Genomic DNA, 26,098 nt, shown 5'->3' with positions numbered 1-26,098 from the left:
GACCTTAAATTGTTTACACAAAAGTTAAACTTGGCATTGTTGTTCGACAACGAAAGAGTTAATTATGACACTGGTTGTTTAAAGAGACCCAATTGCTTTAACCCACCATTAAACCAATTTGTCCAGGCTTTGAAAAAATGTGTGTTAGATTTTAGAAATATTTTAGATCAGATTAATACTTGTAAGTTTGTTAATATGTCCCAAAATGAAGTCATGTTATGAAATGAACCTGTGTCTGACACAACTATAAGAATTATGAATCTGGACAAGAGGGTGGATGGTTATAATGAGTAAGTCCAAAGGGGGAGCTAACATCCTTAACTTGGTTCTCACAAACATGAGAGGATGTTGCCCCCCACTCCAGTATAATGTTCTCACTGATCATGTCAGCTGTCTTCTTTGAAATAAAAATAAACTCAGGACCCCAGCTTACCCTGGAACCTTCAGGAATTATTTCTAACAAACTCTGACAAAATTTCAACCCCCCCCCCTCCCAAACTCTGAAAACACCACTGCTTATGTGGAATTATTCACAGAAACCCTGTAAAATCAAGTTAACGGCTTCATAGAGACAGGTGTACCTATCCAGAATAAGCACGAGACAAACTCAAAGAAGAAGCCACCCTGGCAGAATCCCAACATCAGTATGTTGCACCACAAAAGGAAGAAAATCATGAGAAAATTTGGAAGTGCAATGCCCAGCAAGGTGAAATCTCCCTTTTCAATCTAAACAATCAACTCAGGGGGCTAATCAAGTCTAACAAAGCCAAATCTGAAGTAAAAATAGCTTCCCAGGCCAAGGTCCATTAGAAGGCATTCTTTGGCTATGTCCATAACCCCAAAGGCAATAGATAACAATGTGTTGAACTAATTGTAAATGGAGCCACCTATACTGAGCCCAAATTTATAGCAAATTTACTGGCTGAAAATTTTTGCTCCAGTTTTACCTCCCCTGACACCTCTCATTAAATACTCTTGACCATAACTCCCCCACCTATTTCTGGGTAAAAGGCCCTCAATGCACTTTCCAAGGCCAAGAACAGTTTATTAATAGGTCCAGACAATAGCTCATGATGCCTTCTTAATAGCATGAAATGTAACTATCAGCACCAATAGACTCATGATTTAACCAAAGCCTTCAGACAGGCTTCATGACAAGCGAACAGATTATTGCAACCATCATCCCTCTGTACAAGAGCAGGCCATCTTCAGACCCAAGTACCTACAAACCCTTAAGTAATGACTGGTCTCATTTGGAAAGCCCTGGAAAGGATTATCACAGCAAGAGGTTCTACGATTCAATTCTCGGCTGAGCTGCCTTCTGTGCAGAGTCTGCATGCCCCCTCTGCATTCGTGTGGGATTCATCTGGGTACTCCGGTTTCCCCCACATTCCAATGACATGCATCTGAAGCATTTCTCAATGGTCCTTCACTGAAAATAGGCTCTGTCCTAGTCAGACTTTCCTGATTAACAAATGTTAAATAGATAAATAAATAAAAGATAAACAATGACATAGAAAACTTTCAGACACTGGCTCAAACTCAGTTCGTTTTTGTCAAGGATAAGTCATGCCTACTCATCCTGGTGGACTTTTTTAAGAAGGTCAACAAAGCAATGGCCAGGGCAGAATGGTACATACTGCCTATCTTAACCTGGCCAAAGCATTTGGCAGAATACCATACTTGGGCATTGTAAACAAACTCATAAAATTAGGCATAAACCCCTATGTCAACCACTGGATAGCCCAAAGGCTCACAGATAGGACCCACAAATTTAGAATAGTGGAGTGTAACTCCACAAAGAAGCTAGTCACTATTAGGCATTTACTTCTCTAAAGTTAAGGACAGTAAAGGGCCTCTGGTTGACCATGTTTACAGATGACAGACCCACAGTCTATAACTCAATACCAAGAAATGCATAATAGTATCCTTTGGAAAGACTATCTCCCCTGGAAAGTACCACATTGATAATGCACCCCTAAGAGTAGACCTAGTGATCAGGGATTTGGGAACACATGTAGACAGTGACCTGACCTTTGGCCATCATGTGTCTACGGTAGTAAGGAAATCATTCTATGTTGCACAACTTATAAATAAGAGTATGGCATCTAGGTCCAAGGATGTTATTGTTCTACTGTACTTGACCCTTATTAGACCAATAATTGAGTACACTGCCCCCTTTGGTATGTACCTGACCTGGCATTTGTAACTACCACAGTCTCAGGTTCCTCACAAAAAGAATATGTGGCCTAAACAACATGTTCTATGTGAACCGCCTCAAAGCCCTCTGCCTGTACTTGATCTCCGACAGATTACTGAGAGGTGATCTATTCCTGATCTACAAAGCATCCTCTGATCCAGCTCTGATAGATCTGTTACACATCCACAAAACAAACAACATCAGAATTACCTAATCTAAGGACTTAACTCATCTGTAATACAAATAGGACATGTTGGAGCGATAGGTATGTGTCTCAGAGACTACTATTTCTAAGTAGTATCTCACAAGTCTTCTAGAAGTGGGAAAAAGTATGTACTATTTGGTGTACAGATTTTATGTTAATAAGGTGTACAGATGTTTGACTGAGTGTTCCTATTTTTTAAGAGCCTTTGCACCTATTTGCAGTGTCTTCTTGTTGAGAGGTGTGATCATTGGCAAATGTTTGACTGTCCTGAATTGTTTACATAAATGTATTTTTACTGTTTTGTGTGCATGTATACGTGAATCTGTCCTTTTTTATTCAAATTTCTCGGCACTTCTCTACTGACCATCAGCCACCTTGACACCTGACTAGCTGTTTTGCTCACCAGTCCTAAAAGCCTTACAGCATGAGTAGTGAAGATGAAAGCCAGACAGTAGCAGGTAGTCATCCTGGCTGGAGAATGTTTCATACCATAAACCCATCACATGGTAGTTTATAGCCAGATTGTCAAAGTGGGGTCCACAGTGGTGTGTGTGTGTGTGTGTGTGTGTGTGTGTGTGTGTGTGTGTGTGTGTGTGTGTGTGTGTGTGTGTGTGTGTGTGTGTGTGTGTGTGTGTGAATGTGTGTTAGCACAAGTGTGCTTTCACATGTACACACACTAAATTCCCAGCCGTTGTGTTACTCCTTAGCCCCGGCTTCTGCTACACTGGATTTCCATCAGATGTCAGTCATACAGCATTCTGAATCACCTCCCTCCCTCTTAGCCCTATGATGGACTAGCCAACCCTGGCCACATACTCCCATTGCCCCTAACCAGATCCTCCTGCACCTCAAATTGCCAGTAAAACAAGGGTCTCCAGGGTTGCAGTTAGGGTTCTGTCCATCTATATCACAAACCCAGTACTAGTTCAACCAGTTAAACAATAAATAAGTGAAGTGCAGCAAACAGTGTTCAAATATAAACTGATATTGATGGAGGAAGTCAATAAAGAAACATGGACTTGAGGGGACATGATTCCTCATAGGATCTTGGTTGAAAAGCTGGAGCTGCTGCAGACCTTTGGCAGCAGCACTGGAAATTTCAGTCACAGAATTTAGCACTTGGCATCTACTTTAGTTTACAAAAGTGGTTATTGCATGAATTCAAGCAGCATATGATGCAGGCTAACACGTGAAACTAAGCAGCAGTTTTTGTATTTGCAATACAGAGTTAAGGCAATGCACAATGTAGCTTTATAAAGCTTATTATATTAATTATTTATTATATTACTATATTATAATATAGCAATAACCCACGCCTGGGTGTGGGTAATGCTAAATTTACCCACGGTTGGCGTGGTTTGGTCCCGAGGCGGCCGAGGACCAAACAAAGCCAACCGTGGGTAATTTAGCATTACCCACACCCAGGAAGTGGTTATTGCTATTATACATGACATTATTTAAGAAAAGAAACTATTACTTTTCTTAAATAATGGCATAGTATAATGCCTGTTTACTGCCTTCCGCAGATGTCTGGCATCCGCGGCAGTTCTGACGTACTGCGCGCCTGCGCAGTACATCAGAGTTGTGAGCAAAGCAACGGAGAAAGCAAGATCTCCGTTGCTTTTTATCTCGCTATGTTAAATGAGTTTAACATAGCGAGACAGTTTAAAATAAGCAACGGACATCTCCGTTGCTTATTTTAAACTGTCTCGCTATGTTAAACTCATTTAACATAGCGACATAAAAGCAACAGAGATCTTGCTTTCTCCGTTGCTTTTAACACTGTCTCGCTATGTTAAATGGGTTTAACATGGCGAGACAGCTTTAAAATAAGCAACAGAGATCTCCGTTGCTTATTTTAAAGCTGTCTCATGTTAAACCCATTTAACATAGCAGACAGTGTTTTAAAACGAAGTTATACTAATGGAAAAAAGTCCGGGCGACCGGACCTTTTTCCATTAGTATAACTCGATTTACAACGGGCACGCTGGCCAATCAGCGTGCACGTTTTGGGGGGGTCATGGTATAATAGGTGACTATGCACTGTGTGTCAAGCAAACACAAGAACAAATGTGTTGGATAACGGGAGATGAAAAACAAAAACATTATCATATTAATTGTTAGTTTTCGTTCAGATGGACTCTACATGAAATATGGCATGCCACAGACATTAATATTTTTAGAAATCCCTATGGACAGTGACACTAAGAAAAAGAAGAATAAAACATCTTGTAATAGCATTTAAGTACCTTAAATCAATGTGATCACATTTACTTAAATATGTAATGTTTCAAAATGGATTTTTTATGGCCCTTCCTGAGTTAGTATGCAATTTATCCTCAGGTAAACGCTAATAGTTTCTATGAACGGATATGTTTGCCTGCATATTGTTGGAAGAAAGAGACACAAGTTTTGTACAATGTATTTTGTACTGAGTATTATATGGATGCATGTGTGTGTGTGTGTGTGTGTGTGTGTGTGTGTGTGTGTGTGTGTGTGTGTGTGTGTGTGTGTGTGTGTGTGTGTGTGTGTGTGTGTGTGTGTAAACAAAAATGTTTGGTGTACAGAACACTAGCACAATAATTATGATAATGAAGATACAGGGATAGGTCAACTATCTTTAATTCATATTTTCAAAAGGGATGCATTTATCAATGCAGGGTGTTGATGGTTGTCACAACATGAGGAACCATTTCATTTACACTGGTGATTCTAATGGTGTGTCTATAAGTGAAATGGAATTGCCCACCTGTGTTACAGTGAATAAAAGGTCCCCAGTTCTGACAGCATGGTGATTCTGAATTTTAAAGATTTATTTTGATGTTTTTTTTATTTTGCATAAGCTTACCAGTGTTCAGTACACTGATACACCATGTCTTGTAGTGCTTTGGATTATATTTGTAAACCAGTCTCTTACAACAAAGTTGCTTTTGTTTCATTAGTCACATTTATTTTTTTTTAAATATTAAAAATACTAAAACTTAAATCTACATTATCCGTTAAACTCTTTTTCCATGGGAAAGCTTACATTGAATGATTTATCCGTTTTAAATTCATTTCCTGTTCTTTTTTGGTAATTTACTCGCATTCCTGTACACCCTTGTGGTTTACATACTGAGCTCTTTTTCCTCTTCTGTGATGATAGAACTGCACAAAGGACTTGTAATATCCCCTTCCTGATAGAAAAGTGTGTGTGGTATGCTGTAAGACAGGAAGGAAGGTCTTCTTTAGATATGTTTGGGGAAGGAGAAGGGGCAGAGAGACAGAAGAGCTATCTTGAGAAGGAAAAGCAGACACAAAGGCTAAGGACAATTGAAAAATTCACAATGAATACTTTATATCAAAGACTGAGAAAGAAGTAGGAAGAAGGGTGCCAGTCTAGGAAGGCAGGACAGGAGCAAGAGAAGAACAGACAAATGGAGAGATAACAATGGATAAAGTGAGGACACTGAGGGGTCTGCAGGAGGACAAAACCAAGAACAAAAGGTAATCCACCCAAGGATACTAAAATGGACTGCTGAAGTTTTGGGAAGACATCTGACAGAGCTGTTTATCACGCCTTTTAAGCAGCAGTGATCCCAAGGACTAGAGCAAGCAATAATAATACAAGGACAGAGCAAGGAGTAGCCCAAGCGCTTAGAGATAAGTGAACTTAATTTCACTGAGGGACAAGATGGTGAAAGTAGTACTAAAGTTAATGTGCCAAACCTATGGAGCAGAATGGGACTTTCATTGTTTTCTTGCTTGGGTTAATAAGCAGATTCTAACAAATGAACCTGAATGTGTCACTGGAAAAGTGGCTGAAGTAGGTCTGTGGATGTGACATATATGGATCTCAGTAGACTTGTCTCCCATGTTACAGTCTAGATAGAGCCGGGCAACAAACTTGTTGAATGAGAAGAGAAGTTGTTAAACAATAGGAAAAGAGACTGTAATAGTCAGGGTGAGCGTTGTGCTGCGGGGGTCATTTCCAGGTCCAGCCCTATGCAGTATGTTTATCTCAAACATCATGAAGGCCATAGAAAAGTGTACCAGTCTCTTTGCATTTGACACTATGGATCAGTGTATAATGGATGAGGAAACCTGCATGACTACAGATATGGTCTAATCAGTGGCAGCTTCACCTGAACACTTCCAAAAGTATGGTGCTGTAGCTATTCAATAACTAAACTGGAGAAGTCAGACTTAAAAGTCCAGAACAGATAAAGGACCTTGGGGCAGTATACGTGAACTATATATCACAAAGTGAAAAGGTAGCAAAGAGGGCAACTCGGATACTGATAACTAAACCTAAACATATGTAATCAGAGCAAGAAACTGATTCTCCCTTTTTATGCAGTTAGGCTGCAGCTGAAACATTGTCTGATGTTAAAAAGAGGTATCTGAACTGAAGAAGGTACAGGAAAAGGTAACTAGATGGGAAGGGCTACGCAGGTATGAAGAGACACTAAGGAAATCAGCACATTCACTTACAAATAAAACAGATAAGGGGGATATAATTTTGCTAGATAGTCAGTAAGGTTGAAATCTGCTGGGATAACACTGGAAAGGAAGGATAGGATATGGCATGACCTGCAGTCAATGTAAGACAGTTTAATCTTGATGGGAAAAGTACATTTTCATAGACAGGGTGTTTAACAGGTGGCAAAAACTGAGACAGTTGACGTTTTAAATCAGTGTGAGATTCCTTCAGAGATGATATGTGAAACAGACAGCTGCCTTAGGCTAGGAGCATCAGTTGAACAGGTCCATTGTCAGCTTCTGTTAGCTTATTTATTGTACATTAAATTTTCAATGCAGCATTTACAACAAACAGATTTTCATGTTTTTCATCCATTATCTAGGACATGTTCCAAATCAAGCTGGAAAGGGTGGAATTGTCTGTTTACATTTTGTCATGCAGTCATGCAGTAAATGTGTTTGTCCCTTTGGGAAAGCAGGGGTGTAATTCTTTTGTTTTCCATAATATGTAAAACTTTTAACACTTTGTGTTTCTTCTTTTTCCCACAGGTTTCCTTTTTATTTTGAACTAAAAATTGCCTTTGTAGTCTGGCTCCTGTCACCGTACACAAAGGGCTCCAGTGTTCTCTACAGAAAATTTGTGCATCCGACACTTTCATCCAAAGAAAAGGTAAATGGAGAGGAAGCAGATTTGTCATATGTATGTGCAGTTTGTTTTAAATATTTTGATTTATGGAAAAAGCACCATCTTTTATGTAGGACAAAGAGTTTCATAACTGTTAAATGTATTTCAATCACTTATATGTAGTAACACCCCTAATTCTTTAACATATTCTGAGCATAAAGAAGTTTATTTTTTATTATTTTATTTATTTTATTTTACATTTGTTGACCAGGCTAGTCCAGCTGGATAATTTCCATTTTCAGTGGAGGCCCGGGGAGAAAAGCTCCACAGAATTAAAACAAAGGTTATACAAAATTGAAGATTAACTATGAGATCCTTTAACAGATATTAAGTTACCATGGATAGTTATTAGTCTGGATCAAGAAAAAAAATAAAACACATAGAATACTATTTAGAGACATTGATTATATCTAGAACTACACTCCATACAAATCATTGCATACATATTAGTGTATATACAATATATACATTTTTTTTTTTTTTGAGAACAGTAGAAACTGTAGAGTCATTAGGATGTTTGAGAACACAGAGAAGGATTGTAGTTGAGAAGTGAGGAAGTATGATAGTAGAAGGTATTAGTTTTCTCAGTCGGGATTGGTACAAGAGCAGAGCCAGAAGTTTGTAAGATGTGCAAGAAGTTGTTTTTAAAAAGATCAAAGGAGCCTATTGAGGTAATGTGGGATGGGAGGTTATTCCATATTTTCCCTACTCGTTGGGAAAAAGGCAGTTACCTGCAGAATTGGTGATTCGAGTTGTTTTGACTTGAAGCTTTTCTGCAGAGAGCTGGTGTTTTAGATGGTTGATATAATATGTTATGTGTTATTAGGAGTTGTTGATATATAATCTTGTTGGGAAGTTCCAACCAGTGTAATTGTTTTAAGTTTAGACAGTGGTGTGTTCTATACTGGGATGCTGTGGCAAAGCGAGCTATATTGTGGTAGGATGTCTTTAGGTTACTTTTTGAGAGGTTAGTGTAGATAGAGGAGGCATACAATACAGGTGTTAGGTAGGGTTTGATTCTGTATAGTGTGCCAATTTTTTATTGAGTGCTTTTATGGTGTTGTTGATATGGTAATCATAGCTTAGATTATTATCAATAGTAACACCAAGTAGTTTTGATAAGTCTGGGGAGATGAGGGAGTGTCACCTGCAGTAATAGAGTAAAGTTGTGTAGATTTGTGTGTAGGTGAGAAAAGTAGTAGTTTTGTTTTCTTGGAATTGAGGAGAAGACATCTTTTTGAGAACCAGTCTTTGTGAGTAAGTGGAGTTCAGATTGAGTGGAGGCTGTGCAAATAATTGTGGAATCATCTGCATATTGTATACATGTAGTGTTTTGGATAGATGCTTGGAGGTCATTGATAAAGATAGAGAATAGGAGGGGGCCTAGTATGGATCCTTGTGGGACTCCTAAAGAGATAGGTAGTAGTGAAGATAGACAATTTTTCCAGAGTACTGCTTGTTGCCTGTTTTCGAGATAAGAAGAGAACCAGGTTAAGGAGGAGGTATCCAAAGCAAGGGATTTTAATATGTGTAGTAAAGTGAGTGGTTGACCATGTCGGCTTTTGACAGGTCTAGGAAAAGAGAAGAGGTTAGTTTGTTGTTGTTACGATTACAGTTGATGGTGTTGGAAAAGGAAAGTAGAGCAGTGGTAGTACTATGTGAAGGTCTAAATCCATGTTGAGTATCTGCAAGTAGATTGTTTTGAAGGAGATGGGTGAGTAGTTGTTTGTGTATGCATTTTCCATGATTTTAGCTAGAGGAGATAATAGTGCTATAAAGTTTGAAAGGTCTGTGGCTTTGCCTCCTTTGTGTAGGGGTATGATATGAGATATTTTCCAGATTGAGGGAAAAGTACTTTCTTTTATGGATCTGTTTATGAGGATGGAGACAGGGTTATTTGAAGAAATTCAGCTGGAAGGTTATCAGCTGAGGGTGTAGTAGATTTAAGTTTTGTAAAAGAGATTGTATGTAGGAGGTTGGTATGGGTTGAAGTTGCAGGGTGGAAGGAAGTTGTCACTGTTATTAAAGAGAAGTTGGGAGGAATCAGGGGTTAAGTGGTTAGCTAGATTTTGTATGGAAGTAATAAAGAAGGTGTTGAAGTTATTGGCTATTAAGGGGTTGTCAGGATCTAAGTTTTGTGGGTTTGGTGTAATTACTTTGCCTGGGTAAGAAGATTATTGATAGTGGACCAAAACTTGGTTGATTGTTGTAGTTCAAGGTTAGCTTTTTTTTTATTTCTGAGTTCTTTGAAGATTTCTGGAGGACCGCCATCTTTTCCATGATTTATTTCTAAGTATAATTGTTTGTTTGGTATTAGAAGTTAGCCAGGGTGCTATTTTGGTCTTTGTTCTAATGATATGTTTTGGGGCATGTTGATTCAGGATGGTCAGGAATGCTGAGTTGAAGTGTTCAACAGCATTGTTGAGTGAGAGATATTTGAGAGGGGTCCAGTTGTATTGTGATAGCTCTGTTAGGAATCCTTCAGGATTAAAGTGTTTTTTTGAATATATTGTTTTATGTGAGGTAGGTAGGTTTAGCTTAGTTTTGGCCCTAATAATATAAGTAAGTGAGTGATCACTAAGATCTTCTGGAAGGATACCAGTTTGGTAGTTTTGTAGGGGGGAGTTTGTAAGAATCCAATCTAAGGTGGTTTCTTTGTTACTTTTATTATTTATTCTAGTTGGACTGTCAATAAGTTGTTTGAAACCAAAAAGATTTATGTGGGAGGTGGGGTTAGCATTGCTACAAGAATTCCAGTCGATGTTAAAGTCCCCAAGAAATAGTGTTTCTTGAGGGAGGTTTATAGAGGTGTTAGTTGTTCTAAGATGGGGATATTATTTCCAGGGGGGAGGTATGCACAGATGATGTTTATAGATTTAGTGTTGTTAATTTGTATTTTGGAACCAATTATTTCGGCATTAATTTTTTGGTTAAGGGTAAGGTCCAGAAGAGTAAGCTTTAGTTGTGTTTTATAAAGAATAATTTTGCTTCCTGAACATATTTTTGTGAAAAACAATTTTCTGGGCCTCTTCAAAAAGTATAAGTTGTAACCAGAGGAATGGTGAAGTAAAATTTGATAAAATACCAGAGAAGGGACAGGTGAGGTCATATGAGGTCCTGCTAAGTTCATACTCTGTTGGTGGCTAACTGTGGAGGCTTTCTGGTTGACAGCTGCAACATAATTAAACAAGTGGTTTTATATATGCATGTTGGGCAGCACTTTGGTCCAGCAGTTAATGTTGTTGCCTCACAGCAAAAGGTTCTCCAGTTCGATTCTCAGCTGGAGAGCCTGTCTTCTGTGCAGAGTCTGCATCTCCTCCCTGCATTCGTTTGGGCTTCCTCTGGGTGCTCCGGTTTCCTTGCACATTTGAAAGACGTGCGTCTGGAGCATTTCTCTCTGGGCCTCCACTGAAAATGGGCTCTATCCCAGATGGACTTTCCCAGTAAACAAATGTTAAATAAATAAAATAAATAAATGTGTGTGTGTGTGTGTGTGTGTGTGTGTGTGTGTGTGTGTGTGTGTGTGTGTGTGTGTGTGTGTGTGTGTGTGTGTATATACGCGCGTGCACATGCCTGCCCACATCTATAATATAGGATGCTCTTCATAGTCAATGTTGTACTAGTGATTCTTGGATATTTTTGCCATGCAGAATCCCACATACAGCCTGATTTGTAGTGTCTTTGCATCATTCCAACTGACAGATGTCCAACAATGGATGTGTGGACATCAGGGTATAAGAAGGGTGTCAGTCAGTACCATCTTCAGTTCTTTTTAGCCATGCAGATTGATACGCTTCGCGTGTTCACTATGCTGTCAGTCTGTTGGTTGGCTCAGGTTTTAAACAAGTGGTTTTATATGTATATATATGTGAGTATTTGTGTGTGTGCATGCCTGCACATATAATATATGTCACAGTAAGGACTCTTGGGACTTCCTGCCATGCAGAAGCCCATGGCTGGCCTGAATACCAGGGTCTTTTACCAACTGATGTCTGGATGTCAGAATATAAAGAGGGTGTCAGCCAGTGACACCTTCAGTTCCTGCTTGCCATGTAGTCTGATGCTCCACAATGCATTTCTTAGTGTCATTAGTCCATCAGTCAGTTTGAGCTACCAGAGCATTAAGAAACTTCATATAAGTATCCTGCTGAGGATATTTTTCCCTACTTTTTGTGAATATTTCTTGCTGGTATTCCAGAAAGTTTCTAACTTCATTTGTTGTGGGAAACAGATTCCCCACAAAGATTTTCACTCTTGCTGCCTTTTTTGCTTACTCCTACAACATGATTTTTCCAACTGTCTATTCTGTGCTAGGTTTAATTCTAAACTATTAAAAGTTGGGTCAAGTCTCTTCAAAAGGATATGGATTCCACTAGGGCAGGGCCTTCACATGCTATGGTGTTTACCAATTCCTACTCCATTGTCAACTGGAAGCATAAAGATAAAAGTCCAATGGAAAAACAAAAAGGATAAGAGTCCGATGGAGAAGGACGTTGGAGACCTAAGGAAGTTTGTGTGTCTGGTCCCTTGACTAAGGCTGATGTTGCTAACATAGTTGAGGCACCTTTGCAACACCCTGGTCTGGTGTATTTTTGGCCTAAGTCCTCTAGTGCAACCCCTCTGGAGGCTGCTATGACTCAGGCCCAAACCTCAAAGTCCAACACCAGGCCGACATCAGTTGGGTCCAAAGCTACTGAGCCAGCCACAGTTTCCAATGCCCAAGTACTAGTCACCGAGGGTGAGGACAGTATCTCCTTAGTTACTGTAAGGGTGGCTGTCCATGGGAACCAGTTAGAGATGCCTTTACTTCACCTAATACCCAGGCACCAAACCCAAAAGGCACTCAGGTATGCCCCAGCACTCATTGTCTCAGCCTGTTGCTTCATCATCCCAGGTCTGTTCAGAGGACTTGGTCAGACTGGCCTAGGACTCCATGGACTTCCTGAGGACCAGGTAACCTACCCTGTAAAAGGATCCTATGCCAGGAGCATCCCCTGCTAAAGAAAAAAGGGGCACCTCTCCTCAAAGAGATTCTGATTCATCAGAATCAGTGAATGGAGATGAATTAGCTTAGCTGTTGTACAACACCTTCCTCTTCAGACTTACATAAACTCTTGATTCATATGACACCCTATCCTCAGCTTCACCTCCTGATGATATATATTTTGGAGACACACTTCATAGAATGAAGGAAATTTTCATTTGGGAATCTAGGGAATTTTCTAAGGCTCAAACTCACTACAGAAAGCTTCTGAACCTTCCCATCCATAGACATTTATTGGTCCCTGGAGTGCATATTGGCCTAGATGATGGGTTTGAAGGTGTATCATTGCACCAAACAAAGATCACCTCATATAGTTGAATAAGCAAGGATATCCACACAAGAGCTTAGTGTCCACACTGTTTACTAGCTGCTTTCATCAAAAGACTTCACCGTTTTCTGAAGTCTTTTGATGAAAGCAGCTAATAAACAGTGTGGAAGCTAAGCTCTTGTGTCGATATTGTTGTTTATTCAACTATACAAGGTGTTCTTTGTTTGGTGTTTTACTAGTTCCTCGGACTGTGTTTTTTTGTTCCAGTGTATCATTGCACCTTGACTGATTTCCCCCTGCTTCTAGGAAGTCTGACTGCTTATGTAGGGTGCTGGAGTCCCATAAGCACCTCTATAAAAACCCAGTAGTGGACCTAGCAGTGGTGTGTATAGAATTTGTTTAGGGAGTTGGTGGATATGCATCCAAGAACCCCTTACTAATTAACAGGGAAAGAATACGCTGGACAGGTTTGATAAAAATACTCACACTTCAGCCACCCTGGCAAGAATCTTGACTGCCAATTCCACATGCTGAAATGCCTGCAGGAACAGACTAAAACCAAGGCAGAGGGGATCCAGGACAACAGCTTCAAGGGGGATACCCAGATCCTGTGTAATGTCACCCTCCAGGTATCCAAACACTCCCAAAATGTGGATATGTGATTTAAATACATCATGCAGCACTGTTGTCACTGATTAGTCACTTGGAGACATGTCTGGGTAAGGGCACAAACTTTATCAGATCAGATAAAAGCTGAACTTCATGATTCCCCTTGGACAAGAAGTTCATTTTTGACCCCTAGCTGAGCAAGTGTTTGACAAACTTGACAAGAAAGGGAAACAGGTAAAATCTTTTAAAGAATTTTACCTGTCTCCCACTCCCAGATCCAATAGAAACTGGCCTTTCAAGTCTTGGCCCTTTCCATCTAAACATGAAAAAGCAAGACAGCCTAATGGGGAAAAGGCTCATGCGGAAAAGAAAGTGGCAAATCTAACAACTTTCCAGACCTGGGGGTTCGAGGATCCTCCCCACTCATGGAGCAGCCATGACTATTCTCAGTACCTTCCTCCCTCCCCAACAAATCCCATCCCAATCCCCCAAGCATGGTAAGAGGACTATCCTCATCCTACCATTAATGGGAAGGCATAACACAAGACAAAAGGATCTTGATTATGGGGAAGGGCTATGCCATCCAATTCTTGAATTCCATTTCAAGGTTTCCTCTCTTGCCAAAACCACAAGAAAAAACTTCTTCCACCTATTCTAAAAGAGCTGTTATTTCAGGAGTCCATTCAAAGAGTGACCCCAAGAAGAATAGAGAACAGGGTTTTACTCCTATGTTTCTTGTTCCCACAAAAGAAGGTACATTCTCTCAAGATTGATGTTATTGTTTGTGAAACATGGTTAAAGAACAATGACTGGAAACCAGTTCTGTCAATGAATAAATGTTTTTATTGTAACAGACATTCTAACAAAAAGTCAGGTGAAGGTGCTATGACAAAGATTAAATATTCTTATAAAACCTATGGTCATTACATTTTCAGCTATAACCCCAGTACTGTAGGTTGTGTACATTTTGATGATAAAGACAACCCTGGAACATATAACAATTCCTGGAGTGTATAAGCCACCAAAGGCAAGTGCTGATGAACTAGAGGAATTCAAACATTTCTTACATGAAACACAGGAGAGAAGACTAATAGTGTTTGGAGATGCAAATTTACCAGAAAAAGACTGGAATAATAGTTATTCAACAACATTAGTAAGGAAATATTTAGGGCATGTTTAGGAACAACATTTGCTTAAGATTGTAAAAAACCTACAAAGGAAGAGAACATACTAGACATTGTGTTCCTAAGAAAATTACTGTTACTTCATGTCAAGTTTTACCACTGTTGATGTGCAGTGATCAAGGGGTGATAAAGATTAAATTGTTACTTGATAATTCTGCCTAACTGAAATCTAAACCAATGCACAAAAGATTTGTAACAGATTATAAGAAGGCAAAACAGTCACTATATATAACTAAGTGGCGTGATGCATTCAGTGGAAAAAAATGCAGAATGAATGTGGAAAGTTCTGAAAAAGACATCGTCTGAATGCAATAAATAAATAAATAAATAAGTCTTTAACATTAGGATGTAAGCACCATCAGGGAATATATTTACATAAGAACAAAATACTTAACTAAGGTAAGAGACAAAAAATATAAAAAATGGAAAACAGGTTGAGATATAATTTTGAAAACTGAAATAAAAAACTTGGGCAGACAGATTAAACATAGTTGAGACAAAATCGAGAAAAATTATATACATTGAGCATAATAGGAAATCATTTTATAGCTACATAAAATGTGGTAAGAGTAAACACATACATATTGATAAACTGTGTGTAGATTCTAAAATGTACTGTCAGAAACAATGGATTGTAGATATATTTAGCCTCCACAAAGGGGGTGATAAATTGTCCTAGTAACATCCAGGTAATCTCAGATACTGAAATGAAATGAGATTATATTCATAGGTTCATAGATTAGTACTAGACTAACTGCCCTTATGGGACATTTTAAGCCTAGCCAATTACCCCCTGTGAGAATCAAACCCTGCACCTCGTGTCTGTAAGGTAAACACCTTAACCATTATGCCAGCCTCCCACATAAAGTACAGTTGTGTACCTACCATAAATGTAGATATTTGAGTGTATTCACTGTTGCAGTCATTACACTTGGGTTATCCGCCGGCAGGCAACCCACAGTCGGCCCGAGTTCCAAAGTCTTGGTCCAGCGTCGGTTGCTGTTGCCTCTTCCCTGACGTTAGTGTGCCAGGGGTATAAAAGTTGCAAACGACGCCATTTTCTTCAGTTTTTCTTGCCCCAGATGTCAGGTGCCCCCAGATAGGAAGGCTGAAAAGATATAAATATGCCAAACAACAATGCATATAATACTATAAACATTTCTTTCATCTACAAGCAAATACACCACATAGGTTGTCTAGAGTTGAGAAGTACAGAATAGTCCCAGCAAAGAGGGGGATGGTGGGTGGGTAACCTGGACTGCAACAGTGAATACACTCGAACATCTACATTTATGGTAGGTACACAACTCTACTATGTTCATCGTGTTTCACTGTTGCAGTCATTACACTTGGGTAGACCCCCAAAGCTGAAGTTGGGTGGCTGGGTCTAGATTGGATTTGACGAGGCTAACAAGCCCTGCAAAACTGCGGTGGCAAAGCCTGCTCTGGATTTGGAGTAGAGAGGTAGGTGGTAGTGCTTGGTAAAAGTGTGCACTGAGCTCCAGGTTGCAGCTTCTAAAACGTCTTTGGTTGGTACCCCTCTGAGGAAAGCTGCTGAAGTGGCTGCTGCTCTGGTGGAATGAGGCCTAATGCCCTTAGGCACAGATTTGCCATGCTGTGCATAACAGAAGCAGATGCAGTGTCCTATCCATTTGGAGATTGTCTGCTTTGTAACAGGCTTTCCTTGTGATCCTGCGGCATATGCTACAAACAGTTGCTCAGTTTTTCTGAAAGCTTTTGTTTTGTCCAAGTAAAATCGTAGCTGCCTGTGTATATCTAAAGCATGCAGAAGTTTTTTCCCCTTTATTCTGGGGATTTGGGTAGAAAGTAGGCAAATTAATGGTTTGGTTTAAGGCCACATTGGAGACCACTTTTGACATGAATGTGGGGTTTGTTCTAAGAGAAACCCTGTCTTGATGAAAAATGAGGAAAGGTTCTACAGCCATCAATGCCTGTAACTCTGAGACTCTTCTTGCTGAAGTTATTGCTAGGAGCAGAGCAGATGTTCTTCATCTCACATTGCTGCAGTCATAACTTATGGGTTACCAAAGTATTAGGCTGGCGTCGGCCATCGCCACATGGTCCAAAGCATTCTGAGTTTCAGACGAAACCAAGTTTTGTTTTTCTTGCCTCAGTTAATTCCGGATGTCAGAAAAAGTATTCCTTGTTTGGGACCTGAGCACGACGTAGTAGGGTGTCGCTTGTGTGCTAGATTTAATAAAGTTTAAAATTAAACGTAGGTTGATTGTGCTAGGCTTGTTGTCTTACATGGTGTAATTAATTACAATATGCGGATCCTCCCGGCGCCTACGCCAAGACCAGCGAAAAGATAAATCTTTAAAGTCCAAGCAGGATGACTTGTCCCGGTTCTTTAGACACTACGGTGGATTTGGTTGATCCGCGAAGTTTCAACTTGTGAGTCTCAGGGGAGCGTTGGTTTTGCAAGATGTGGCCTCTCAGGTGGTTAGGCCTTCTCCTTCTGTCTCTAAGGTACCTTCCAAAGGCAGGCCTGGTTTGCCTGCCACAGGTGTCAGTCCTAGTTCGCAGGTTCTGTGCCTAAAAAACACATGCTTAAAATGGCAGAAGATTTAATTACTTTAATCAGGGTTCTATGCCCTCCTGATAAGAGGCCTAGGGTGGAGCCAGAAATGGAAAGTTTGGAGCAGGCTTCAGATTACTCAGAGTCTTGACTGAAGACATTCAGGATTTTCCTCCTTACTTCTGCTTCTCCTCCAGAGGATTTTTTCTTTTCAGAAACCCTGCATTCCATGAATGGAGCATTTTAAATGGGAAGGTCTTTTTGTTTTACCACAGCATGGGCCCTTGGCTATACCTCCTGTTTTGGATGTTGTTCAAGACGTTTTCTCTGAGGCTTCCCTTAATCCAGACTCTTTGCCTCCTGTGCCAGTTAAGCCAGATAGGTATTACAGAGTGCCTGAGGCTCATAAATATCTGTATAAAAGTCCTAGGGCCGATCCGGACCTAAGGGTGTCAGGGCTTCTGTTGTAAAGAATCCAGTTCCTTTAGATAAGGAGGCTAGAGCTTTGGAAAGGTGGGGTAGAAAAAGTACCACTTCCACTTTAGCAATGAGGGCTTTGAATTGCCAGTTTCATATGTTGAAGTACCAGAATTTTCTCCTTACTCAGTTAAAATCTAAAATGGATGCTTTGGCAGAGGGCATAGAGTGTAAGGAATTACAGGATTTGGTACATGCCTCTGATCAGGTGGGTAAGCATGCGTTGCAGTGTGGTTTTGATGCTTTGCAGGCTTCCTCCAGGGTGGCTGCCATTGGTTCAGTTATTTGCAAATTTGTCAGAGCATGTTAAAGCTAATTTTAGATGCTCCTTTGCAGTCTGAAGTTTTGTTTGGTTCTCCTGTGGAGTCTGTCTTGAAAAAATGGAAGACAAGGCTAAGTCTATGCAGACTGTTAAAGATTTTTTGCAGGTGCAGCCCCCTAAGTTTAGCAGGAACTGGCCTGCTAAGGTTCCTTCTTCTGATTCACAGTCTGTCAGAGTTCTTTCAGGCCTAGGCTGTGGAGTTCACCAGCACAATCTATATTCAGCTGCCAGATCCTTCCAGTTTTATTTCCACACATTGCCTCCTTTCAAAGGCATGCCAGGCGTTCCTTCTCAGCAAAGGGTAGAGGCTCACAAACAGATTTCTTTACTTCTTCAAATGGGGCTATACAGCAGGTTCCTCTGTCAGAAGTGGGCCTCAGTTTTACTCTACGCTATTTCTTGTACCAGCCAATCTTGGATTTATCTATCCTCAACACATATCTGGACATTCCAAATTCAAAATGTTGGCGTTGCAACAACTTCTGCCTCTGTTGGGCAAAGATCACTGGATGGTAACTCTGGATCTCATCTTCATGTTCCTATCAGGCTCAGTTGCAGGAGATTCCCTGCGTTTTCGCGCCTGACTACATTATCAGTTCTCTGCATTGCCCTTTGGCTTATCTACTATTCACAAAAGTTCTGGCTCCAGTGATAGCCTTCTTCAGGTTAAGAGGAATACAAATTTATCCTTATTTGGACGATTGCCTGATTCTTGCTCAGGACAAGCACGACCTTCTTCACCATTATTCTCTCATCCTTTGTTTAAGCAATTCCTTAGAGCTCCTACTCCTGCTTGGGATCTCAATTTTGTGTTGGAAAAACTTACTTTACCTCCGCAGCTATGGCTGAGTTAAAGTTTTTGTCTTGGAAGACTGCTTTTTTGTTGGCCATTACCTCTGCTAGAAGGGTTTCTGAATTACAGGCTCTAATAGCAGTTGAACCCTTCCTAATTTTCATAAGGACAGGGTATCTCTGCGTACTAACCTACTTTTATGCCTAAGGTGGTTTCAAATGTGGCCTTGAACCAATCTATTCATTTGCCTACTTTTTATGCAGATCCCCAAAATAAAGGGAGAAAATTTTGCACACTTTGGATATTCACAGGCAGTTCGTTATTATTTGAGCAAGACTAAAGGGTTCAGACAGTCTCAGCAGTTGTTTGTTTCTTTGCTTTGGGTTCTCAGGAAACCTGTTTCAAAACAAACTATTTCTAAGTGGATTGGCCTTTGTATTGCTTTTGTTACTCTCATCATGGTCAGGAGATTCCAGCAGGAATCAGGCCTCACTCCACTAGGGCTACTGCCACTTCTACTGCTTTTAAGGGGGTAGCTACTAAAGATATTTTGGAAGCAGCTACTTGGAGTTCAGTGCACACTCATTACCATCTTCCTCTTTATTCCAAATCTAGGGCTGGATTTGCCACTGCAATCTTACAGGGCATTTTGGCAGCCCCCAATGCTTTATGATTTTGCCAGCCTCTGCTTTGGGATTCTACCCATAAGTTATGACTGCAGCAATGTGAGATGAAGAACATAGTACAGTTTTGTACCTACCATAAATGTAGATGTTCGAAGATCCACATTGCTGCAGTCCAACCTACCCTCTCTCCTCTTTGGGTGGTGTTGTGGGGTGTTTGGGTTGTAGCTGTTTTTGTACATGGTTTTAGGAGTTATTCTATTTTTGGCTGTGGCCTTTTTTTTTTGCTTCTCATCTCTGGGGGTGAAGAAAAAAACGAGGAAATGGCGCGGTTTCATCGCTTTTTTATCTGACGCCTGATGTGAGATCTGATCGCCCATGGCTGGCGTCGCGCTAATACTTTGTTGGTATTCGACGAGGACAGCGGACTACACATAAGTTATGACTGCAGCAATGTGGATCTTCGAACATCTACATTTATGGTAGGTACAAAACTGTACTTTTTCCATGACAGGAATTTAAGATCAGCTGTGCTGGCTGGTTCAAATGGAGGTAGTGTTAGTTTCTCTAAAACAAAATTGAGGTCCCAAGTTAGTACTGGTGCTCTTCTAGGGGGTCTTGTATTCTTTGCCCCTCTGAGGTACTGCCGTAGTAGAGGATGTGAAAAAATAGAAGGATCTGCACTGTAATGAGCTGAAATGGCAGAGGCATGGATTTTAATAGATGAAAAAGATAGGCCTTTGTCCAACATCTCAGTCAAGTATTGTAAAATCTGAGGTATATTAGGGACCAGTGGGTCGAGTCCTTGTGCCTGGTTCCAAGCACAGAATCTTTTCCATTTTTCTGCATGAGATTTCCTAGTGCTGGGCCTCCTGGCTTCCAAAATTACATCCATTACAACTTTAGAGAGAGTTGCAGTCTGAGTGGCTACATTATTCGCCATGCTGCCAGGTGTAAGGTACTGAGTTGACCGTGCAGAATCTGATAGTTTTGCTGTGTCAGAAGATGAGGGATTAGAGGAAGAGGCCAAGGTGGGTCCTAAGACAGAGTTTTTAGGATTGGATACCAGTGCTGGCGTGGCCAGTCTGGTGCAATTAGGATAATTTTTGGCCTCTCTTGTCTGACTTTTAGAAGTACTTTGGTGAGAAGAGGCATCGGAGGGAAGGCATAGACTGTCAGGTTTTTCCAGCTGAATGATAGAGCATCCACTTTCCATGCTTGAGAGGAATAAGTCCTTGTGCAAAATGTCTGTATTTGGCAATTGTGAGGGGAGGCAAACAGATCTATGTCTGGGCATCCCCACTCCGTTGTTATCATGTTGAACACTTGTGGATTTAGCTTCCATTCATAAGGATCCATGAGATTTCTGCTTAGTTCATCTGCCAGTGTATTTTTTGTTCCTGGCAGGAATTGTGCTTGCAGATGTACCTGGTAGGTCAGAGCTGTGCTCCACAAAGTCATGGCTTGTCTGCATACGGGGTAGGAATGCGTGCCCCCTTGCTTGTTTATGTACCACATAACTGTGGTATTGTCCATCTTTATTAGTAGTTGTCCTGGATGTATTAGGTCCTTGAAGGCTGTCAGGACATTTTGTACAGCTAGCATCTATTTTTGATTGATGTGAAGATGCATTTGTTCCCTGGGCCACGTGCCCTGAATACATTTTCCTGCCATATGTGCTCCCCAGGCATAATCCGATGCATCCGTTGTTATTGTCTGCCTGGCTGTAGGTAAGGTGAAAGGCTGTCCTTTGTTGTGGTGACAGGCCTGGGACCACCATCGAAACTCCTGTTGTAGGCAGGGGATCAAGGTTATGATTGTCTCTAGGCTTTGACAATGCTGAGTCCAAACACTTTTTAGATGCCATTGTAGTTTCCTCATATGCAGCTTTGCATATGGAATTAGTAGTATGCAGGATGCCATGAAACTCAGGGTCTGCAGAATTTTTCTTGTAGGGAGCTGGTTCTTTTTTGCCATCATTTGAAAGTAATGAGTCAGTTGCCTTTGTTTGTCTGGCGTGAGATAAGCCATCTGGGCAGATGTATTTAAGCTTGCACCCAGGAATATTATCTCTTGAGAGGGCACTAGTTTTGATTTCTTTTCGTTTACTGTGTACCCTAGGCAAATTAGTAACTTTTTTACAAATGCCAGGGGCTTTAGAAGAATGTCCTTGCTCTCTGCTTGAATAAGGCAGTCATCCAAGTAGGGATATATTTGAATAACTTTTTGTCTGCAAAATGCAATTACTGGAGCCAGGCATTTTGTGAAGACCCTGGGCACAGTAGATAAGCTAAAGGGCAGTGCAGAGAATTGGTAATGCATTGACCCTGCTATAAATCTGAGGTATCTTCTGCACGATTGTCTGATTGGGACGTGCAGGTATGCCTCCTTGAGATCCAAAGTAACTAGCCAAGCCTCCTTGCCCAGCATGGGCAGGAGTTGTTGTAGTGTTAACATTTTGAATTTTGGAACATCCAGGAAGGTATTTAAGATTGACAGGTCCAGTACTGGCCTCCAGGCTTTGTCTTTTCTGGGTACTAAGAAAGGTCTTGAGTAAAATCCTTGTCCCTGTTCTTCTTGTGGAACTTTTTGAATAGCTCCCATTTCCATAAGAGCAGCAATCTGTTTTTGTGCCTCTGCCCATTGGTTTTGTGGCAGGTTTGGCATACCTTTTAGTTCTGGAAGCGTGTGGAAGTGGAACCTGTACCCCTGAGAAACTATATTCAGCACCCATTGGTCTTGGGTGATCCTGTGCCAATTGTTTGAGAAAAGTGCTAGCTTTCCCCCTAGGGGTGCAATCAATTGGTAAGGGCTTGGCATTTGCAGAGGGAAGTCATTGTGTTTGTTTCCTATAAGGTTGTGATTTGTCTTCTCCTTCTTTGGGGGTTGAAGCACCCCATTGCTTAGGTCTGTAGGAGCCTTGGGGCTGAGATCTGCCTCTTGGACGTCTGTATCTGCCTCTTTGTTGCCTGTCTGACACTGGAAAGGACCAGTTTTTTGAAGGCAAGTTTCTGCTAAATCTAGGTGGTTGAACCTGTAACTTTACTTTAACATGGTCAGGTAAACTTTGTTCTTTCAGCCAAGCATGTCTTCGAATAACTGAGCCTGTAACTGCGGCTCTACAAGAAGCCTCTAATGAATCAAAACCACATTGCAGAGTATGCTTTCCCACTTGTTCAACTGCATGCAATAATTCCTGCATTTCTTTACTGTCTGGACTTTCTGTATTTGTAACCATTTTCTGCTTTAACTATGACATGAGATACTGTTGATATTTAAGCATGTGAAACTGATAGTTTAAAGCTCTTACAGCTAAAGTAGCAGAAGTGTAAACTTTTTCCCCCATCTGTCCAGAGCTCTGGAATTCCTATCTAAAAGGACAGGATTTTTGGCAGTGGAAGCTTTAACCCCTTTAGGACCCTGAGAAATTGTTTCTGGGTCTGCAGCGGGGTTTTTGTAAAGGAATTTATGAGAGTCAGGGACCCTGTAGTACCTGTCTGGCTTTACTGGTGCAGGGGGTAAAGAATCTGGAGACAGACTGGATTCAATAAAGACATCATCTACAATATCAAGCACAGGGGGGATAGCCAGGGGCCTGTGCTGAGGCAGTAAAAGGAAATCTCTGAGCCTTTTCTTGGATTCTGAGTATTCCTGGCTCTCCCAGTGGAAATGCTCCCTCATGGTGTGCAGGGTTTCCCAAAAGAATAAGCCTCAGGTGGTGAGGCTGAAGGAATGGACTCTTCAGCATCAGAGTCCTCATAAGGAGGGCTAGAGTAGCCCTGATCAGAAGAAGAATCAGAGGAAATGGAAACTTGATCAGAGGAATCATAATCAGTGTCTTGCCTAGGCCTTTTGTCAGGAGGGGGATGAGAGCCCCTGATTAAAGTAATAATGTTTTCAGCCATTTTTAGCATCTGTTTCTTTGGCATGGATGACTGTTCTGGAGAATGCTGCACTTGTTTCCTTGTCTTTGACTTTGCCTTTGTTGCTGTAGTAGTCTTAATTGTAAGTTGTGAAGGTCTGAAGATGCCCTCAGAAGCCGGTGCCTGCTCAGCGGCTCCGGACCAATCTGAGGGCATAGTTTCCATAAGCCCAATACCTTGAGTTTCCACAGGCCTCGGGACCTCCATGTGGCTGTCGGTTATGGCCTGTGGCTCTGAAGTAGCAGGTGTCAGGGGCTGCGAAAGCACCTCACTGAGAACCGGCGACTGGCCTAGAAGAGGCTTCGTCGTCGGTTTTGGACCTCGGATGCCTGTCTCTTTCTTTGTCTTTGCGTTTTTTATATATACCGGTCATCGGCTGATCCGACGGCATTATATAGTTAAATCTTTGTCCAAAGTAATGTAAAGCAAATTCAGACTGACGTTTAATAGTGCGTTTATTGAATCTAGCACAAAACCGACAACTAGTAACGTCGTGATCAGGGCCTAGGCAAGGAATGCAGTAAGAGTGAAAGTCCTTATGAGGTATTTGCTTCCCACAAGAAATACAATTATTAACTTTTACTGACATCAGTCTGGAGCAAGAAAAAGTTTCTCCATTGGGGTACTTAGCTTTATTGAAGACTTCAGTTCTGAAATTCAATTTTGAAAATCTCAGGAGTCGGCCGACCGGCACTTGCGAACTGCTTTTGCTTCGGGCACCGCGCAGCAAGAAAGACTGAAGAAAATGGCATCAGTTGCAACTTTTATACCCCTGGCGCACTGATGTCAGGGAAGAGGCGACAGCAACCGACGCCGGACCAAGACTTTGGAACTTGGACCAGCTGTGGGTCGCCTGCCGGCGGATAACCCAAGTGTAATGACTGCAACAGTGAAACACGATGAACATCTGGACAGAAACCAAGCACAGGGAGGAGAGAGAATTAGTAATAATGACTGAGAACACTTTGGCTTGAATTTAAAGTACTATTATATCTGTTATTCACTAGATCACTTAAATATGGGAATATTCCTCAAGATTGGAGATACGCACTTCTTAAACCTATCTTTCAGGGAAAGAGGTATAGGAAAAACCCAAAGTCATACAGATCCATAAGTTTGCATTCATGTTGTGGAAAAATAGCAGTGAAGGTTATTGTGGATAAATTATTGTCAGAACTGGAAAGGCTGGGACTTGAAACTATAAATCAGCATGCTGAAAATAGATCTATAACCACCTATTACATGATGTTCTGTAGTAATAATAGTAGTAATAATAATTTAACAATAAGCTGTAAATGAAAAATGATATGATGTAATTTATATAGACCTAAATTCATCATTTGATAGGATTATACACAAAACACCAGTTAATAAATTAGAACAATTAGGTACTGATGTACTCTTGATAAGATGGATAGATGCATGGCTTACAAATAGGACATGGCAAGTATCATACATCAATTGGACTACTGAAATTCTAGGTTACAGTCAGGGTGTCTCACAGGGTTCTGTCCTAGGCCAATGCTTGTTTAGGTTGCATCTTTCAGATCTGTCTTTTTCATCTGATGTGTTCTACAGTTTGTATGCAGATGATATGAATGTGGGTAAATTGATCAAATGTGTTAGCTTAGAGAATGTCTACAAAAGAACTTGACTAAATTGACCATTTGGGAACAGGAGAATAATATGCTGATTAATACAGCAAAAACTAAGCATATGAGATTTGTGAGGCATAGAATGGAAGGTGAAGATTTAATACAGCATGTAATTATTGAAACTGTAGACTTATCAAAGACTTGGGCATATGGGTAGATCCAGTTTTTAGTTTTTCTAATCATATCAACCAATTGGTTAATGATAGTTATAAAATTCTAGATTGTATAAAAAGATTTATAAAGTCTAGGAAATCAAAAATGATGAAATCATTATCTGTTGTTACATTACATTCAAATTTGAGTATGGAATAACAATATGGGAACTGTATAAGAAAGCAAGCATGAGTAAATTGGAAAGAGTACAGCAGAAATTTACCAAGGGCGTCCATGGATGTGAAACTTTTAAGTTATTATGAAAAATTAAAATATCTGAACATGTACAGTGTCACACATAGATGTTTAAGTTGAGACCTTATTCAGGTGTATGGGGCATTTAGAGACAACAGTTGTCAAGTTGGGGGCCTCCCAAACAGTTCCAGTTTAAGTACCACCCTGTCATTGTCACTCCTCCTAAGGAATCTTTTAATCATGCTGCTAGGCGTAGTTTGCACAGACTGAACTGTAGCTGCAATGCTCATACATTAACACAGGCCTGTTTACCACTCTATGTTCACCCATCTCACAGAGGGCCATTCAGTTACTGCATTTAGTTGCAACAATGATACATTACAATAACTCTATGTACAGAAATGGTGCCCTAGGCACTGCCTATTCTTTCAGCCACCCCACACCACACCTACATCCTCCAGTGCTTCCCTCTGTTTTCCCCCATCTTGAGCTTCCCCACACAATGTACATTACGTTTTTCTTCATTTGCTCATATTTTGTCTTGTTCTTCAGATTTTTTTCAAGAAGCCATGACTTTCTATATATACTCTAAAGTATTTTTTTTCCTTTACACACAACATTTTCATTCAATGATGGCTTGAACAGAAATTATGATTAAGAGAAGACATTAATTTTTGCTGTTCGACTTGAGTTTTCCTTGCATCCTTTTAAATGCTCCTTTCCTGACAAAGACAGCTTAATAATATACATTTAGGAAGTACT

General features: G+C 40.6%; 1 protein-coding gene across 3 annotated transcripts in view; it reads left to right on the top strand.

Moving 5' to 3' along the window:
- Nucleotides 1-26,098, top strand: part of REEP1 (receptor accessory protein 1) — a 1,259,835-nt gene that overhangs the window by 782,520 nt on the left and 451,217 nt on the right. For all 3 annotated transcript variants that reach the window (XM_044062335.1, XM_044062333.1, XM_044062336.1), the window contains exon 4: nt 7,416-7,536. In XM_044062335.1, coding sequence (XP_043918270.1) covers nt 7,416-7,536 — 121 coding nt within the window. The remainder of the gene's footprint in view (nt 1-7,415; nt 7,537-26,098) is intronic.

Source organism: Protopterus annectens, chromosome 2.part1 (genome assembly GCF_019279795.1).
Source record: "Protopterus annectens isolate FY-2018-M chromosome 2.part1, PAN1.0, whole genome shotgun sequence".
Lineage (NCBI taxonomy): Eukaryota > Metazoa > Chordata > Ceratodontiformes > Protopteridae > Protopterus > Protopterus annectens.
Note: the sequence above shows the minus strand (reverse complement) of the source record. Positions and strands in the feature narration are given on the sequence as shown.